The following is a 20,236-nucleotide window of genomic DNA, read 5'->3' on the forward strand; positions in this document are numbered from 1 at the left end:
TATGATGGACACGGGTTGGGATTGGGGGAAGATCCCCTTTGAGCTCCCCTTAGAAGTTAAAAGGTTGATTCAAGCAACCCTAGTGACTCTTTTGAGTAGAGGTGTTGATAAGTTGGCTTGGTCGGGGTCTCCCAAAGGCACCTTTGATTTGAAGAGTGCTTATAGGATTGCCATGTGAGCTGATTGTATAGAACCTTTCACAGCACATTGGATTTGGAAAGTGAACACCCTTCCAAGGATTAGAACTTTTCTTTGGAAATGCGCCCATAATAGCATTGGAGTTAAGGTTTGCCTTAAGAGGAGGGGTGTTAGTCGTGATTCTACATGTCCTTTATGCCAGGAAGGAGCTGAAAGCATCTTGCATGCCCTTAAGGATTGCCCGCTGTTAAGATGCTTGTGGAACCAGCTGGGGGTTCTACCCATTAATCAAGATTTTTGGAGGAGCAACCTTCAAGATTGGCTGATGTTAAATAGTAAATTTAAGCACAGTTTAGGTGCTACTCAACCGCCTTGGAAAGTTGTTTTTCCCTTTGCTATGTGTAATGTTTGGAAGAGTAGAAACAACTTGGTTTTCAATGGCAAAAGCAGGAATTCGAAGCTTGCTTTGGTGATTGTTAATCAAGCCTTAGAATTCTTTCATTGCCTTTCCTCTCCAAGGTTGCTGACCCGAAATGTCATGATGAGGATTAGATGGGAGAAGCCGACCCAAGGTTGGTGGAAACTTAATACAGATGGCTCCTTTTGTGGCAACACCGACTTGGCAGGTTGTGGAGGGGTGGTTAGGGATGATGAAGGTAGGTGGGTTATTGGGGTTAGTAGGAGTATTGATATGAGTAACAGCTTTGACGTTGAGCTTTGGGGATTAAAGGAGGGCTTTCTTTTATGCAGCAGCCTCAACATTACTACTTTGGAAATTGAGCTAGATGCCAAGTCTATTGTGGATGCCTTAGGAACCCTTCATATGTTAATAACATCATATCTCCTTTATTGGACGATTGTAGGCTCTTGATCTCTCGCATACAGCAAGTTTGTATTAAGCATTGCTGTGGTCAGGCGAACAGATGTGCGGATAATTTTGTTAGGATGAACTTTTGTTTAGATGCTGATTTTTTTTTACCTTTGATAGTCCGCCTGTGGACTTAATTGATGTTGTTGAGAATGATCTCAATGGGACGTTTTTTAACAGGGTCTGTAGGAAGAATGTTGCTGTTTCTTAGTTTTTAATGAATCATATTTCACCCAAAAAAAAAAAAAAAAAAACTACGCTTTACATGGGAACAAACAATAAAAAAATGGACAATTTTTAATTCAAAATATACTTTACTTCAAAAAAAGCCAAACAACATTAAAAATCTGATGAGAAGGAAGTGCATCGCAATCGGGTCCACCTCCACCCAGCCTCGTGTCAGAAAACCAAAAGAAGCATTGCCAAATGCCAACGCCAATCTCATGTTTTGTCATCATCATCAGTACCGCATAGGCATCCAACATAGATCGATAGAAAGCCTAATTGCCATTTGTCATTTGTCAATTCACAATTTCACTCCCAAGATGGCGGAGACTCTGAGTGACCGATGAGTGTCTTCACTCTCAAAATAATAAAAACCCCCCTAATTTTTTCACAACCCCCCTTCTCTCCTTCTCCTTCTCCTCTAGCAAAACCACAATGGAACCCTCCTCTTATCTTTCAGATGTTCAGCAACTCCTTCAGCAATATCAACAATACCAAGCCCAACAAAAACAACAACAACAACAACAACAACAGCAGCAGCAGCAACAACAAAATCAAACTTACGATCCTTCTCACCCTGCTCCCTATGACCAATCGAACCAACAATATTACTCTTCTTACTACCAACAACCACAACAATATGCCTATCACCAATCCAATTACGCCACCGCCTATCAGCAACCTGCCCAGCCCGAATCCGCGGAGTCGGGCACGCACCCGGTCCCACTGAATGCGGCGGCGGCGGCCGCAGTGGCTGCGCTGTCGCAGTTGACCGAGTTTGCGGGGAACATGAGCGCCGCCGAGAGAGCCATGGCCGGGTTTATGGGCCAGGGCCAGGGCCCAATGCATCCACCGGTACGTTGTTTCTTTGTTTCTTTTCATATTCTATTCATTGGAATTTTAAAAAAAAAGGGGCATTTCTCAAATTATGGTTTTAGACTTAGATTCGTATGTGATAAATTTTATGTTATTTGATAATAGAGCTGTTACTAGTGTTCATAATTCTCTGCTCTAGAATGAAACTAAAAGTAGCACTTCAGATTTCTTATTTTGTTGCTAGGAATTATAGAAAGATTTTGTAAAGGGTTTGGTGGCTTCGTCACTAGTGTGTTTCTCTTGCGTCAGAGAAGTTTGGTAGTTTTTTGAGACAAAAAAGATGTGTATATTGTAATATAGGAGGCTGAATGATGCCTATTACATTTTAAGGTTAAGAGATATCTACCCGTGTGAGTTAGGTGTGATTTGGGTGTATTAGAAACTCGGTTAGATTTTGTTTGTGAGGTTGTGACTTGTCAGTGTTGTTTGAATGTGGTTCGTGAGAGTTTGTTGGTTGTTTGTAATCTATATAAGCAAAAATAGGATTTTGGTTGGTGTTACCGGTGGAGATAGGCATGGACTCAGCTGAATCGCATTAAATCTTGTTGTCATGCTGTCTTGTGTAGATGATTTTTATTTGTTGTTTATGTGGTGTGCTTACATTAGTCCACTTTTATGATAACCTGGAGTGGTTATGATCTATAGGATGCTTCTCTATTTTAAATATTTGAGAATCAAATAAGTTTTGACATGACATACATGCCCATTTGTATCTACTAGTGTGGTTCTTTCTTTCATAAGCACGTAAGGGAATGAGTGAATTGTGTCTTTTGTTGCAGGACCTATACAAAGGTATTATTTCACCATTTTCTTTGCTAACAATCTATATGCTAATGGATCTCCCAGATGCATTGGCAATCATCTCTCCCAAACTCTACAAAAGTAGGACTTTTGTACAATGAGTTCGACCTTTAGTTGACCCCCAAAAATTTTGGGACTAAGGCTTGGTTGTTGTTGTCGTATTTACCAATAGATGAAGCTACTCTAAGCCAGGGCTCAATGACAAGCACCATAAATAGGTGTGCGTATAGAAAGATTTTAAATAATAATTTTTTTTTTTGGGGGGATTTAAGTAGTAAATAGTGCATATGCTTGTGGAATTCTGCAAAAATTCAAAATTTTCACCGTCCGCTCATAGGTCTACATCTTCACTCTTAGTGCCTCCAGATGTTGTCATCCATGTTGAACCAAACCTATAAGTCTATGTTAGATGAGGCACTTGTGTATATGTCCAAAAAGGCAAAAATACTAGATTTTCTGGTTTAGAAGCCGATGGTCTGTGTGAGAGACCCGTGCTAGATGGGGTCTCTACAGTCTGTTTGGATAAGTACAATTTTTAAAGCAATTTTATTTTATACAGCTTATTTTTTAAACAAAATAAACCAATGAAAATAAGCTTATCCAAGCACACCCCCAGAGAATTTGGCAGGATGTGAATGTCAACATCATTGAGTCTTTTGATTTTTTATTTATTGAGATCTTGGTGTTTATCCATCTCTGATGTGTTAATTTAAATGATAAAAAAAAAAAAAACGATTTGTTTCCTTATTTTTGGGCTAACATTAGTATTCCTGCATTTGGACTTGATTATCATCATTTGAGTCGGATGCAGCTCATCCATCCATGTGTAGAGGAGACACTGTAATAGTTCGTTTCTTCTTGAGATGTGTGGCCTCTTCATCATGTGCGCCCCACGGTTGACATAATTGTCTGGAAATCCTGTTGCTTCATCCACGGTAGTAGCCAAACATGGTCCTTGCCTTTGAGCAAACTTCAAATTGCTCTCAATCTCTCTTGTGATTTCTTTACTTATATAAAAAATAAAAATAAAAATTCTTATGATTTCTCGTAGAAAATCTTAAAATCTTGATTAGAGCAAGGTGTTTTGATCTCTTTTGGACTTAAGGTGATTGTTCAGGGTTCTGTTTTTTTGAGGAGTGCAAGATCCTTTACCAACATGCTGCCCAATCTTTTGGAGCAAGATGGATACATTGAGGAAGTTGAGAAAAAGGGTTGGTTCTTCTATACTTCCGTCTGTCTCTCTCTCTTTTTTGGTTTATGGATAAAAGAAAAAAAAAATAGCAGTCATGGTGCCATGGATTTTAAGAGTATTAAGGGAAGGACGTCGAACCTTTTGTGCTGCCAAGTTTGATGGCCTTCCCTTAGTGCTTACATCAAGATATGTTTTCATCCCTAGTATGGCTGCCAATACTTAGGGAAAGCGAAGTTTCTGAATACGTTCTAAAATCAAAATTTTTGGGTAGTACCTGGGAACACATTGGGATGTGCTTTCAATATTTTCACCAAAACCTTTTGGAAGCACAACTCAACGTGTTTGGTTTTGATGATCAAGGATACGCGTGTCCTCTCTGATGCTTTAGATAATTTACTTCCTTAAGGTATTTGCTTGTGCAAACTTTTTATTTGTTCTCTTTCTTAGTCATTATCTTCTCCTCATTTCCAATTTTCAATTTGTCAGATCATAAAATAACTTTGAGGTGCTCTGGCCCTAATAGTTTCAAATTCAGACGGCTGCCAGATAGAACAACCCAGATTGTGGTTGGAGTAATTTTTGGTGATCTGGATTATCTTATTATAACTTTATTAGAGCATTAATAATTTTTTTTAAAAGTCCCTTTGTTGAAGCTACCCCTGTATTGAATGCACAAGCCTTAGTTTTTTTAACCTACAAATTCGACAGTAATTGCCTGTTTTACACTATGATACATAGGACATTTCTTTTTATTGATAATTGGCTTGTAGATACAGCAAGGATTCTGTCAGAAATTTACCTTTTTATCGGCCAGTTTCCACAGGGCAGGATTTGGGTTTCTTAAGGCTTGTTGCATTGGATCAACTTGCATGGTTATAAATAGTTGACTAAGTTGAATCCTTAAAAAGTTATGAAATTCATACGGATTATGTGATACCAATCACCTCATTGACTCAAGTTTTCTGATGACATGTTGGTCTGGCTTAATACAGACAAATTAAATTTTGATCGTACAATTTCCATGGTTGCAGTGTGGATTTTGAGAAACTTGCTGCTTTAAATCAACTTTTCTGCCTCTTAAACAGTAAACTGTTGATTTGACTCTTTGAAGAAGTTATAAAATCTTACAATTAGAATAACCCATCATCCAATATTAAAGGTTTTATGCTAGCCATCCGTCTGATATCTACTGTCTCATTATATGTGCTGTTTATTTCTATTCTGTATCACAATTCTACTTGTTAAAATCGATTTATTGTGCTATCAAAGTATGCTGACTAAATGTCAGAGCAAAATTTAAGGTCTTATTTTCAGTAAAATACTAAGAGGATTGGTTTTACTTGGCTCTTGGTTTATTTAGTTTGTTTTGATATCTTGTGTACTAGATAAATTTCTTTCTGATTTCAAATAGTGTTCTGTTTTCCTTTTCATATAGTTGAACACATCTTGCCTTGGTTTTTATATTTTTGAAATACTCGTTGAGTTCTATCTTGTAGGTTGGCTGGTCTCCATACAGGGGTGGGGGTAGAAAAAGTGGCAGGCCATATAGAGGAGGTGGCCGTGGAAATTTTGGCCAACACCATCCCAGGTCAAGTGGCTCTGGTCCACCTTTCCGTGGGAGAGGACGTGGTCGTGGTAGGAGTGGTCCTCGACACTTCCCTTCTCATGGTGCTTCTTCAACGTCTTCGCATCCAGAACGTTCTGCCACTGAGGATGCAGAGTCAACAGATGATGGGGCAGAACCCTCTGCTGATGCACCTGAAGGAGTAGCTCAAGTTGCAGTGCCACCTGAGCCATCATCATCTGCACAATCACAGGGGAAGATAGAGCATAATCGGCGACCCCCACAGGCTGCTTGGTGTGAGCTTTGTAGGGTGGACTGCACTAGTGTGGAGACCCTTGAGCAGCACAAGAATGGAAAGAAGCATAAAAAGAACTTGCAGAAGCTCGAAGAGTTGAAAAATGCTGTCAAACTGGGGGCTGATATGCCAAACGAGCAGAATCCCACAGCTGTGTCTGAGCAAAAAGTGTCTCAGAAGCTTGGGTGTGCACAGAATGGTGAAGTGGACACACAAATTGAAAATTTACCTGCTGTAGCTGTAACTAATGAAAATAAAGAGGAGGCTGAACAGCAAACTAATACTGTTGAACAGCCTGAAGTTCCTGTGCAGGAGACATCTGATTTGCAAGGAAGGAATCCTATGATGGATCGGTTTGACAATAGGAGGCATGGCATGAAGCGTAAGATGAGGGGTGGTAGGGGAGGAAAGCGCATGAGAACTTTTGAATCTCCAAGGCAGCATGCTGAACCTCCTAAACCAAAAGTGGTAATTCCTCTAATCTGTGACTTGTGCAATGTCAAGTGTGACACACAGGAGGTTTTTGACTGCCATCTTTCTGGCAAAAAGCACCTTGCTAAGCTTAAACGATTTGAAGGTCATCAAGCCATGTATGGGCCAATGGGGCTTCAGGCTCTTTACCCCCCTAACCCAATTGCACAGACTCTTTTTCCTCAAGGCCATCAACAACCTTATTATGCCCCCCCTGGTTCTCTTCCTTCATCAGGGCCATGTGTGACTCCCCAAGCTCAACAAGCAGCATCCACAGCTATAGGTACAGATCCCCAATTTCAACAATATCCCAATCACCAAGTTTCAGAAGCCTTTCTGGAATCTGGTAGCCATAATGCTGTTACAGTGATGCCCAATTCCCAGCAGCAAGAAGGCATTGTAGGACCAGAAACAAGACCAACTTTGGCTGTGGAGGAAAACCCTGTAAATGGTGTTTGAGACTGTAAACGAACTTGTATAACCCTTTGCTGATTTACACTATTGCAGAAGGTGGCCATGTCATTCCTGACTTACGGTGATGTTATGGTTAGGCTGTGAAGCACTTCATGCTTCTTCTTTTCTTGTCTTATCTGCTTAAAAATGGGAACTTAATTTTTGAGTTTTCCCTTTCATGGTTTTGGTGGAAGTCTCTTTGATTATTTTGCGAGGCTGAAGTTCACCAATATGTTGACAGTTTGACCTATTACATTAGTCAAACATTAGTTAGTGCATAAACTCTGTGCTGGTGGTTCATATTCTGCCTTCTGATTTAGGTACTAATTGCCACATCAGGTAATAAATATATTATTGCAAATGGTGTATTAGCTGGTGAATTAGCACTATTCTAAATTTGCTGATATAAAATTGAAATATTTTAATATCAATGTATTACTTCGAGATTACTTTATATAACTTTGTATTGGTCAAAATAAGTAAATAACTTGGCATTTAAATCAATTTGTTTTAAGAAGGCTTAAGTGCACCAATCCTTGTAACTCAATTGGTTTATTGAATATTCCAGTGTTTCCAATGGAAATATTTAAGGTTTAAATTTCTTATTCCATTTACCAAAAAAAAAACTCTCAATTTCCAAATTGTTGAATTATATAAAAATAAAAATAAAAAGTACCAAAAGATAAGATTTACTAGCAGGATGAGAATATTAATTTCCTTTCAACATCTTCTATTCCTAATAATATGGATTTTCATTTACATAAAAAAAAAATATGAATTTTCATTCCTAACTTTAAAAAAAAAAACTTAATTCTTATTAACTTCAAACAATATTACACCATTTCGTGATGTTTCAATATCTGTCTTATTATAAAATATTTAAATTTTAAGTTATTCATCTTAAAAAATTATACAAAAAATATGAATTTATGAGCCATATAGTAAATAACATCAAATTAGCACAAATTTGACATGCATAGTAAGTAACAAAAATGTTTTATCTAATAATTAAAATTTTCAAAATATAAAAAGTAGAATAAAGAAAAAATAAAGAAGTAATTTAAAAATTCTGTACTCTTATTCACAGTGTCTTTTTTTTTTTTTTTTTTATAGATGAAACACAATGTCATTTTTGTTTTTTCTTTATTTCCCAATTTGGAAGAAAAAAATTAATGGTTCGGTAAAACACAATATCCACTCTATTCTAGTTCCTCTCATTTTACATTCCCACCAAACCATAAAAAATAATATTCATATATTAAAAAAAAAAAAAAAAATCAGATTCTCCTCCCCTTTTCTAAACCTCATTTAACGTGGACTTGGGAGTGATCCGCATTGGCATACTCATATAGTATCGGTAAAAACAGCTTTATGGGGCGGTTCCAAGTTTAGAATCCCCATCTCATTCCAGGAGAGTCAAGACAGACAAATATACGTAACGTTGTCTTCCAAGTGAAGAGAGAGAGAGAGAATTTCACAGTTTTTGTGCATATCCATGGCAGACCACTCCGATGATTTAGACCAACTGCTCGATAGTAAGCCCACAACTCTCTTTCTTTCTATCTCTATGAAAATTGCGAATTGAATGACTTTGTTGTATCATTGCAGGTGCTTTGGATGACTTCCAAAACCTTAACCTCAAACCTTCTCTTCAAAGGTTTCTACTTTGCTTCCAAAATTTCGCTCCAAAGCTCTGTTCTTTGATACCCATTTCTGAATATTTCATTTTCATTTGCTTTGTATGACAGTGATAAAGAATCCACAGAGACCAAGCAAGAAGAGCCACCCGCTTTGCCATCTGGGGTTCAAGGACTTGGCATGGGCTTGCCCGACTTGAGAAGCAAGAAAAAGGGTAAGCAAAAGGTTTCCAAGGAGTCCCATGTTTCTGAGGCGCTTGACCAGCTCAGAGAGCAGACTAGGGAGGCTGTCAAGGGGCTTGAGTCGGTGCCTGGTGTAAAACCCGCTGGAGGAGATCCTATGATGGAGGATTGGGTCAAGCAGTTTGAGGAGCTTGCTGGCTCTCAGGTATTTTGTGCTTCAATCTTTTTTTCTCAATTGGGTTTTCTGGGTTTTGCTCAAATTTTCAAGCTTTGTGGTTAACTGTTTGATTGATATTCAATTCCTTGTTTGGGGTATGATTGGATTGTAAATTGTTATTGGGATATGAAATTCTTTTAGTTTGCTGATACTGTGTTGTGATTGGGAGTAATGGGATTTTCCAATATGGAAGATGTTCAATCATTTATCATACGACCATGTGGATAGTTTTCTTTGTAAAATATCAGCGTTGAATTTTGTTCCTTTGGTTTTTAGAAATAGGGTTTAAGGGTTTTGGTTCAAAGTTTTGATTGGTTTTCCTGGTTTGACTAGGGTCTATATTGTGAATTGCCATTGTAGAGTTTGGTTATGGTTCTGTGTTCTGGTTTTGGGTAAAGGGGTTTTGATATTTTGTTAAGAGTTCGGCATGTTAGTGTTATGATTCAAGTGTCCCATATGGAGTGCAAGTTTAACAATGTGTAAATAAGCTCTTGGGCACTCTCTCCTTGCAAGCCGGTTTTCAAGTGTGAGTTCTATCCATGAGTTTGTATCGGTTAGTATAGCATGTTCATAAGAAAACTGTATGTTTTGGTTCAGGGAGTTCAATTATGATTGTGCCAAAAGCTTGTTGTCAACTCTCAATGTGTTTTGTGGTGGTATATAATCATTGCATACCGTGTGGGAAGATAAATTTTTTACTTTATAATCTTATTCTGAATAGGGACTCCTTTTGATCATAAAAAAAGTTCTAGGGAATATTGCACGACTATTGTGCAGTATTCTTATAATGTGCTAACGTATACATTTGCTCAAACGGCAAATCACTAGTGGAAGACTGCTCAAAGTAAATTGTTTCCCATGGTGTGTGGTCTACTATTTTTAAAAAAATAAGAAGAAAAAAAAATTGGTTTGCCTTGTATTTTTTTGATGAGGATTTGAAGACATAGATGAGCTATAGGAGAGGTTGGGGTTTCTTTAATAGCTTTATCCTGTGGTAGGATTGATTGAGATATGTCAAAGTGAGTTCAAAATTTTTTCAGGGTTTTGCAAAACTTTTATCATCATGTTTTCATGTTGTATGAGGATCTCTTTGGTACTGATGTCATAGTGGTGTGTGTCACTGTCACCCAAAACTGTTGTTATACTCTTTCACTGTCCTATAGCTACGGAGTTGTGGACTGTGGTGTTCGGATTATTTTGAGTTCAATGGGTTATGCCAAAGAGAATTGTGGGTTTGTTTGGATGTCATTGAAATATGGTTATATGGAAACCATTCATCATTGTTTAATGTGGTGCATTTGCTGGGAGCATAATGGTAGAAGTTTTGAGAACTGTGAAAGCTCCTAAGCTAGCTTTTTTCACTTGGACAGTGGCGAAGGGGAGGATTTTGACTTTGGATAATTTGAGGAAGAGAAATATTTGTGTTGTTAATATGTGTTGTATGTGTAAAAATGATTGGGAATCGGCAGATCACCTGCTTATTCATTGTCCTTTTTCCTCGGATTTATGGTCCTTTGTGATTAGCTTGTTTGGTATCTCCTGGGTTATGCTGAAACAAGTGGTTGAGTTGCTTGCTTGTCGGCATAGAGGTGTTGGGCAACATAGGATGGCATTTGTTTGGGGTGTTATTCCGCAATTTTTTATGTGGAACATATGGAGAGAATGGAAGAACAAAATCTTTGAAGGGGAGTAATGTTCTATCATAGGGTTGAAGCACATTTTCCTTTTGTCTTCATTGGAATGGAGGATTGGTTTGAGTGGTCTTGACACTCCCTCTACTTTAGATTTTGTAGATTTATGTAATTGTGGGTAGTCCTTTGTGTTCCTTGTACACTTTTGGTGTACCAAGGAATTTGCTCTTTGTTTGTTTGTTTGTTTTTTATTATTATTATTTTTTTAAATAAAGTTTTTATTTAACAAAAAAAAAAAAACAAAAGGACTGTGAACGGACTATGCCTGATCTTAAGTTTTTGTTTTTTATCTCTTAGTTTCATTGGATGTTAGCTTTAGGTTCTTTATCCTTGTGCATGATTGATTTTTGTATTTGGGTCTTTTCTTCGTCAATAAAATTTGTTATTTATAAAAAAAGTGGAAATACAAGGCAAGATTGGATTTGAAATGAAGATATTTTCTTAAAGATAGGGGTGACCTTTATTGATGAAAAGACGAAGAGGAGAGTGATTAATGCACCTACAAGGAAGTGCGAGTTGATTCAAGTCTAGGGAACAGAAAAATGTAGAGAAATGCCTAATACAAGATTATTAGAAGTTGTAAAGAAGTTGTATGGCATTGCTATTAACAAGGAGGCTTCTATTGAAGCTTCTTTGTCAAGGGAAGGGCCGGAGGATAGAAGAATTTGGGGTGTTTGGTTCATTTGGGAATTTAATGATGGGAGATGGAGGAAGGGCTGCGTTTTCTTCATATATTGGGAGCCAATACCCCGTCAATGGATGTTGGAGATCGGTTGAGATGGAAATTGAAGCCTAATGGGGATTTTGACATCCGGTCGTATTATAACAAATTGCGGGACTCACCCTCAATTGTTTTTCCTTGGAAAGGGATATGGAGAGTTAAGGCTCCTAGACGTGTTTCTTTCTTGGTTTGGTGTGTAGCTTGGAATAAGATCCTAACAGGTGATAATCTGAGATTGAGGGGCTTAAATTTTGTGGACTGGTGTATTATGTGTCGACATTGTGGGGAGACGGTGGATCACTTACTTCTTCATTGTGAGATGGCTTATTGGTTATGGAGCTTTGTTTTTATAACCTTTGGAGTGGCATGGGTCATACCGAGATCGATTCCAAATTTGCTTTTTGGCTGGTGGAATTGGTTGGAGAAGCATTCATCTCAAATCTGGAATTTAGTTCCGTTATGCATACTATGGTGTCTTTGGAAGGAACGGAATCGACGGACTTTTGAAGATTTGGATAAGTCCAATGATCAAATGTGTACTTTGTTTAGTGGAACTCTTTTTGATTGGTCTTGGGATTGGGGACTCACGACTAGTGACTCTCTCCCCTCTTTTCTTAGTTCTATTTCTCTTTTGTAATTATTTTGCTGTTTGGTTTTCTTTTTTTGTATTTTTCCTGCTTTCTTTTGTCATTCTTGTATTTTTCTAGTTTGCTCTGTGCTTCTTTTGCATAGTATTGCCTTTCGTATATATATCATTCTTAATTATCAAAAAAATATTTAGGAGGAGCCAAAGAGTATTTATCGAAAAAAAAAAGAGGAGCCAAAGAGTATGGTTTTGGATAGGATAGAATGGTGGAAAGAATACATGTGGCCAAACCTGATTAGTTTGTGGAGGATCCATAGCTACACAATTTTTGGGTCGACTATAGTTTTCTTACTAGTTTTGACCTTTGATATTATTTTTGTGAGAACCATATTCAAATGCCTTGATTATTATTTCAAAGATAAAGCTAAACTCAATCTTTATTTGAAACAAATCCAAGTTTGGATATCCTTTTCATGAGATGAATTTTATTTTCTAGTTTTGAAGGAATATTGGATTGCACTGGTACTTTAAGGTTCTTTACACTCTTTTACGCTGGAAAAATCTTGAGAGACCCTAAGGGCATTAAAGTCATTTAATCCTCATGAATTTCAAGATCTTTAAATTATCTGTATACTTACATCTTATTCAGCATTCGGCATCCTCATCTTTCAATTTTTCATAAAACACCCAATTCATCTTCCTGTTTGTTTCGCAGGACATTTAGGATCCTTAGCCTTGCAGATATTTCAAACCTTTGAAGAAGAAACTTTAGCCAATTATTTTCATGATTTTTTCTTATTTAGAGCAATATAATTTTTTTGGGGTAAATACCATTGTTAATTTTATTTCTATATATATATATATATATATATTGGATAAGTATATCAGGAAAAAAAAAAAAAGTCACCCAAGTATACAGGAAATATACTGGGGTGAAACAATTGGTTACAAAAATTGCATAAATCTAATAAATCAAAAATAGAAAAGAAATAAAAATTATGATTGTCTTTACCCCAACAAAATTATATTACTCTAAAAAAGAAAAAAAATCATGAAAATAATTGGCTAAAGTTTAGATTTTCATGTATTTCTTGGACTGGGAATACTAAGTGACAGCTCCTTAATTTTCAAACACACACACACACGCACACTTGTACTTCATTAAATGGTCAGAGACGTCTTAGAGAGTTAGACTTTGATATTGATTTGAACTGAATCGCAAGCCTATTTGAATTGCACCTGAAGTAGGAGAACAATAACTTCTAGGAAGCACAGATATTTCATTTGGTGTCGTACTTGTACTTGTACCCATACTGTGCTTCCTTGGTAAGGGCTAGTAAGGGCTAATTTTTCAAAAATTGTTGTGTCACCATTTTGTATCAGTTCCTGTGCTTGCTAGACAAAAAGAAAGTTTAGTGGTTCAGATGCAAAGTTTCTGCCAGAAGATTTTGTAATGTGAACCAAAATGGATTGAGACCAGAAAATATATTCTGCTAGTCAGGACATTGCTTCTCATTTCATGCTATTGCATTTTGCTGTATTGTAGAACCTGAAATTATGATTCCATAATAATAATGTGGAGACCATATTAATAATATGTTTTCTGTCATGTTAGTTTTCAAATATTTCCAAATATTGGTAATTATGTAAGTTTAAAATATATTGAGAATTGAGCATTAAGCACACTTGTTTTGTGTCTCTCCAGGATATGGAATCTATTGTGGAGACCATGATGCAGCAGCTTTTGTCTAAGGAGATTCTTCATGATCCAATGAAGGAGATAGGAGAAAGATATCCAAAGTGGTTAGAAGATCATAAAGCAAGCTTGAGCACAGAAGATTATAATCGTTTCTTCCACCAATATGAACTCATAAAAGATCTTAATGAAGTTTATGACAATGATCCTACTAACTTCAACAAGATTGTTGAGCTCATGCAGAAAATGCAGGAATGTGGCCAACCACCAAATGATATCGTCCAAGAGCTTGCTCCTGATTTTGATTTAGCTAGTCTTGGACAGATGTAAGTGTTCTACATTATTAGTTTTGGAAAACTTCCTTGAGTGTTAATTTTTCATCAAATGCAAAATATTAAAATAGAATGACACTAGGAAAGAAGTTTCTGATAGATATATTGTACAATATTAAATTTCATGAATTAGTTGGTTCTGTACTACACGAGCTGATATTTGTCATAGATACTCTGATGAAGAGTGAATTATTTCTGAAATTAGTTTCTTCGATGGGTTTGTCTTCTCAATCTTTTTATATGGGGAGGAAGGGAGAAGGGGGGCCCGCCGCGCGCGGGGGGGGGGGGGGGGTGAAGGGACGTGGGTGCAAATTTGAAGGGTTAATACTGTTTACATGCGCTGAGGGAAGTCCTGCATTTTAGTTGTGTTGATGTATATATCCATCGGATCATATGGCTTCTTCTTGACAATATTTTTCCCTATAAAGTTCTGCGACAGTTGGTAGAGTTAGCATGTTAGGTGCATTATCTCGGTATGTAACTTGCTTGCATCATAGCTGTTCCCATTGTTAGCCTAGCTGTTGTATCAACTGACAAACCAGCTTCTTCTTTTGCAGATCTCCAGAGATGCTTGAGTCTCAGCCAAATTGTTCCATAATGTGAGGCCATGTCTTCCATCTTGTAGCATGTCCCTCTTGCTGTTTAGTTTAGCTATGGATATATTTATTTTTTAAACATTGTGAGAAATAAATTGGTTTCACTTAGATTACAATTGCTTTATTCTCCCAGAATTAGATGATGAGGTGTTCAATTTCAGGGCTTCAGCATTGATTCATTGCAAAACTTGTATATGATCTGACTGTGTATCTATAGCCAAAATCTTGGTTTTGTGCTTTCAGTAATTTGTTTGTTTCTTTGGAATAACTAATTATTACTCACCCTAATAAATGGACATCTAGCAGTCACAGTTTAAACTTTAGGAGTCTGTTGAATTCACCAAAAAGTGTTACTGCCAGTTGACCTAAGACATTGGCAAAATTGAAGGGGTTAAAAAATTACAGTCTCTCTATCTCCTTCACAAGTAACTCCATTTCTCTGCTAACTTTTCACTAAAATATTTAATTTACTTTCCTCTCATTCCCCCTATTATGCACGTCTGATTTCAAAACTTTGAACTTAAAGAAATTAAGAAAGAAAGAAGAGAATTTAAACATTGGTGGAATGCCTAATTGCCTATGAAGAGGGAAGGTATTATTAAGAGTGACTGTAAAGTATATATTTCTCTCAACTTCACTCAAATTAAAAGAAAAGAGGTGCTGGTCTAAAGAAAATCAAGAATTTGACCACTGAGTGGAATTACACACCAAATTTTGAGCTGATAATACACTATAAAATGAAGTAATGAACATTGGTTTTATTACAATTATGCAAACATTATACATAGAATGAATGAATTAATTTCCTAGGAAAAAATTAGAGAAATAATAAATGAATAGTGGTTTTTAATGTAATCAATTTGCTTCAACTGTGCCAAGTGCTAACTATCTGACGGTGCGATCCAATGCCTCCCGTTGACGAAACTCTTGACGAGGAATGGGTGGGCCAACTTGAAATCTAACTCAGGGGCCCATGATACTCCTTTCAAGGTCTCAGCTCCCGGGCCCCAACATTTGTACACTCCCATAAACACAGTCCTGCAACATAGCAAATCCACTGTGTTAATAACACCCCCTCCAAAAACTTTGTAAATTAAAAAAAAAATCCAACTGTATTGGCCTAATGCAAGGTTAATGCAACACCACAATGGAGTAGGGACTGACTTCAGTCCCATAGATTAATGGGTCCTAATAGAACGTTATTACTGTAAGCCCTAGGAAAAAGATAAAAGGGGAATTAATATTTATAATTATACAAACTCTAGCCTAGTAAAGGCACTAATAATATGTTTTGTGAAGAAAAATATCATCCTACAAGGCTACAACTATTGACTTTTTTTTGGAGCTTTCAAGTGTTTCAACGACATAATTTGTTGACTAATTTTAGTGCCATGATGGGCTTTATCAGCACGCACTTGTGAATACAAAAGGACACATCTCTTTTTGTTCCCCCAACCCCCCCTTAAATTTGGCCTTTTTGGTCCTCAAAAATCATGAGGATCAAACTTCAAACTCCATAGTGACTTGCTGGATTTTTAAACACTGTGGACCGAACCCACAAAGCCCAAGAATCAAAATGGGGGGCCCTAGTGATGAACTTGTCAAAAGGCATTGCTGGGCAGTGGGGCTCCCTAAATCTATTACAATCATATCGACCATAATCAATGGGCATAATTGAGAATTAAAAGAAATGATAGTGAGGATGGAGAAACAAAGATTATGGTGTGGGGCCTCATGAATAATCATGACCTGTTGTTGTTGTTTATGTTGTTGGTGTGGTCCCAGTCATCCCAGCCACCATGTGCAACGACATCGTCGAAGTACGTGTAGGAGTAGACAATTCTGGCATACTGGCCCATGGCTCGGCCCACGTAAAGTGGTCCTGTACCCGTGACCCTGCACCGAACAAATGCGAAACCCGTCTTCTCATCCTCCTTGTGTCTGAATTGTGCCGCTATGGATCCGAATCTTGTGGCTATTGAATGTAGCTCACAGTCCTGTGTTATTTATAGTGGAAGAAAAAAAAAACATATTATAAATTACACCTTTAATTTTGACATTATTTTAATTTACTTCTTAAGTAGGTTTCAAAAAAAAAAAAAAAAAATTACTTCTTAAGTATTTTTCTCTAATCCTTTAGTTTAGCCCCAAAAAGAAAAACTCAATGAGTCAACTAAATAATACCAATAGTAATAAAGTTGTTAGTTTTCTAATAAAATAGCAAAGAACACTATTTGGCCATGCACTATATATATAGTCTAATTATTGTTTCCCACTCTATGATGTGAAATGTTTCAATATAATGTCTATATCTTCAGACTAAGTATCCACATTTTACGCATAATATGTAAAACAATCAAAGCTGCAGTATATAGTCATTAGTCATAAGACTTGTATTGTCAGTGCTACTTCAAAATTTGGATTCAGCTGAAGCCATCACCAGCATGTAATGAAAAACGTGCTTCACGCATCAATTGCATGTGATGGAATCATATTGGAGCATTGTCCTTCACTTTCTTGTTTTTTTTTTTTTTGGGTGGAGAACTACCAAACTCCGTACTGCTTCTTATGACTCACTTCATGAGTGGTTGCATATACCTCTAATTTGATAGACTATGGTCAAAATTCATGCAGGTATGAATTATTTAAGTAATGAATCCAATCCCATGCGCCCCGTAATATATTCACTTTTTAATTATAAAAGGCATTAATTAAATCTAGATGCCATAACGCATACTTAATGCATACTTTCTATTTTAAAGCTTAGATAACGCATGCTTCAGTAGCGGGAAAAAAATTGAACTTTTGGTGAGAAAAAAGTTTTCTTCCTTAGAGGCACCAGCCGCACCACAGGAGTAGAAAAAGAGCTGACAGCCTTTTCACCTTTTGCTATGCTCGACTGACTATAATGCCCATCTCCATTATAGAATAATCATAATAATCAGCTTTATGTTATATATAAAATTTTCTTTTTCAGCAAATTAACAGGCGTATGTACTAGTAGCTAGTCTAGTAGCTTAAGCTTGTATGGATAATCCTATTCTAAGTTTGGCGATTAAGGCATGGTTACCTTGTACATGGAGCGTCCATTTCCAAAAATGAAGTCTATGGAGCCCTCAATGCGACACTCCTTGAAGTAATGCCGGCCGGCGTCGTCACAAAGAGTGTCTTGTGCACCATAGAATCCACAGCCGGAGAAGTAGGCCTTATCCCCCGATATCCGAAACGCCACCGCTTGCCCTCCCTCCTTGCCCGGCATTGGTGCTGGCGCTGTATTCTGCAGCAATAACCACAACCATTTAGTTTACGTACACACACACAAACCAATTATCACATTTTACATGTATAATCATTTCTTTCTCAAAAAAAAAAAAAAAAGTGTAATCATATTATTAAGGGACACAAAATAGCTATATATAACTATATATGCATCCTCAAAGGCCTTATTAGAAAATTAAAGAAAAACAAGCTGCAATATATGCACTCTTCCTTTACAATTAAGGAACAAACATACATGCGTCAGCTAAAGTTGTATGTATATGCATTTTAGATTTCACAGTAGTGGCAGTATGGTATTTTTACTCTCAAGAAAATTTGAAGAGAGAAAGGATATGACAAATCTTGAACAGTACTATACCTTGAAGCTAATGTTTCTTGCAGAAAAATAATTGGCAAAAACTGTGACAGAAGCAGTTCTGTAAGTACGCAGCTGTTGGCCATTGGGGCCACGGTCACTGGCTCGGTCGTGCCATTCAATCACTGTCACGTCCCTCCCCGCTCCTTCAAATGTTATGTACGGCTTAGTCACGGGCACCATTACCTTCTCTCTGCACCCCCACCAAACCATATCATTAGCAATCGAAAAATAATCTCCCCCATTTGATTACCATTTTGAAAGCATCTTCTCAATGTTCTATAAAATAATCCATTGATTCTAACAATAACCTTTCTCACCATTTTTTCACAATGTTTAATTGTCAGTGCATGATGAAAGTGATTTTAGTAGTATACCAATCAAAAGTAATGTTACTTCAATCGTAATAAATTATATCAAAAGTAGTGTACCAATAATATCATGTTTATTAACATTACTCTAATAGTAATTTTTAACAATATAATTCTTCAACATTTTTTTGACAACTAACATGTTAGATTAGTGTCAAATAAAAATGTTGTCGATAGACTAAGGGCACGTTTGGTAGAGGAGTTTGAGTAATATTGTTTATAGTTTTTTAAAATATATGTGAGTGAAAAAATTTGTAAAAATATGTGTAAGGTTGTTTAAAAATTGAAATTGTGGGTTTAAACTATTCTATTAAATAGGCCCTAAGTGAAGTGGTGTTATTTTAATCGCAACATGCTTATTGGTAAAAAAATGTTATATCCTTACCATTATTCTAATTATAAAATGCTTAACTAGTATTATTTTGGGTTAAAATTAAATTAAAAAAAAAAGCTTAAACCCTAAAGAATTGGACAATCCATTAGCTAGGACTTTGCCTCATGAACATTGAACAGAGATAATTGATTAAAATCTTCTCCTTCACATCTTTTTTCCTTAAACTCCTTAAAAAAGAAAAGAAAAAGAAAATCAAGACAAAACTGGACAAACCAAGCGATAATAGCGCAAAAAGAGTGGGACCAATGCAAAATATGATTACATGTAATTTCCGGCACTAATCTGAATGACAACGTTCTCCGTATTATTGGTTGGGACAGAATCAACGGCGGCTTGGACCGCCTGGAAATCTCCAGACCCATCAACGTTAACCGTGATGACACGGTGGCCGATGGGTCCGACCCACTTGTGGTGGTGCTTGGTTGAGTTTGTAGAAGCTGTGCCATTCATAGAACTGAGGAGGCTACGGTATGAGTAGTGAAAGCTTGTAACGGGTAAAGACGCATGAAATAAGAGACTGAAAATGAAGAAGAATGAGCTGAGGAAAGAATTAAGAGCAGCCATTAGAACAGCATTAAATTCTAACAGAATAGAGAGTAATTCTCAGAAATCAGATTGAGAATAGAATGATAGAGAGTGAGTTGATAGAAAGAATATTTTTGACGTTGGATAAAGAGGGTTTGGTTTGCTTGGAGATCGAGTTCAAGGTATATATATCAAACAAATATAAAGAGAGAGAGAGAGAGAGAGAGAGACAATTATAATCTGAGTATCTTGCTTTATTTTTAGCACAATGTATTTCGGTCTCTCTAACGGTCATTTTTTTTGCTTCCCTCGCTTTTAGGGGTATAGCCATATAGGGTATCTTATATGGCTAGGCTTGTATTGTGGTATTTTTGGCTGTCATCGGACACAAGTCTCTATGTGGGTCATCATCTTTTTGGCCTTGCACCACTCGTGAGATTGAGAATCAAGACATATACATCCTATTCCTACGTACTGATAATATATAATTCCGAGTTTGTCAATTTATATGAATTCCACTCTAGGTTTGTGAATTTACGGCTAAAGTTTCATTAATTTATTTCAGGTACTGTAGAATGATAAGGGAAAATGCAAAAAGAACTATATATGCCAATCAATGGGTCGCAAAGTCGCAACTTCTATGATTAAATTAATTTTTTTCCTTTATCAATCATCATACGTACGGCAGCGGCAATTAGTAAGATTCCTTTTTGTAGACAATATGGCAAAATATTGAGCAATTTCAAAGTTTTGTCTTTGATAAACGTCTA

At 36.7% G+C, this 20,236-nt stretch overlaps 3 protein-coding genes across 6 annotated transcripts; 2 read left to right on the forward strand and 1 right to left on the reverse strand.

The window, feature by feature from the left end:
• The first annotated feature begins 1,363 nt into the window (after positions 1-1,363).
• Positions 1,364-7,311, forward strand: LOC142613620 (uncharacterized). Of its 4 annotated transcripts, none has more exons than XM_075786051.1 (3): positions 1,970-2,086; positions 4,014-4,119; positions 5,597-7,311. In XM_075786051.1, the coding sequence occupies exons 2-3, from the start codon at positions 4,090-4,092 to the stop codon at positions 6,887-6,889; spliced, it is 1,323 nt and encodes a 440-aa protein (XP_075642166.1). In that variant the 5' UTR covers positions 1,970-2,086; positions 4,014-4,089; the 3' UTR covers positions 6,890-7,311. The 4 variants fall into 4 exon arrangements, with proteins under 4 accessions (XP_075642164.1, XP_075642166.1, XP_075642165.1 ...); XM_075786050.1 differs by having other exon boundaries at positions 1,971-2,086; positions 3,720-4,119; XM_075786052.1 differs by having other exon boundaries at positions 1,982-2,086; positions 4,026-4,119.
• An 844-nt stretch (positions 7,312-8,155) lies between these two features.
• On the forward strand, positions 8,156-14,784 carry LOC142614234 (peroxisome biogenesis protein 19-2-like). The gene is made up of 5 exons (XM_075786801.1): positions 8,156-8,418; positions 8,492-8,540; positions 8,632-8,908; positions 13,624-13,940; positions 14,504-14,784. The coding sequence occupies exons 1-5, from the start codon at positions 8,379-8,381 to the stop codon at positions 14,547-14,549; spliced, it is 729 nt and encodes a 242-aa protein (XP_075642916.1). The 5' UTR covers positions 8,156-8,378; the 3' UTR covers positions 14,550-14,784.
• A 470-nt stretch (positions 14,785-15,254) lies between these two features.
• On the reverse strand, positions 15,255-19,696 carry LOC142612908 (putative pectinesterase 68). The gene is made up of 5 exons (XM_075785082.1): positions 19,204-19,696; positions 18,180-18,369; positions 17,613-17,819; positions 16,292-16,539; positions 15,255-15,580 (listed from the first exon to the last, which is right to left on the reverse strand). Exons 1-5 carry the CDS (start codon positions 19,503-19,505, stop codon positions 15,424-15,426), a joined length of 1,104 nt encoding a protein of 367 aa, XP_075641197.1. The 5' UTR covers positions 19,506-19,696; the 3' UTR covers positions 15,255-15,423.
• Positions 19,697-20,236: the final 540 nt, after the last annotated feature.

This window comes from Castanea sativa, chromosome 10 (assembly GCF_040712315.1).
Source record: "Castanea sativa cultivar Marrone di Chiusa Pesio chromosome 10, ASM4071231v1".
NCBI classification, from domain to species: domain Eukaryota; kingdom Viridiplantae; phylum Streptophyta; class Magnoliopsida; order Fagales; family Fagaceae; genus Castanea; species Castanea sativa.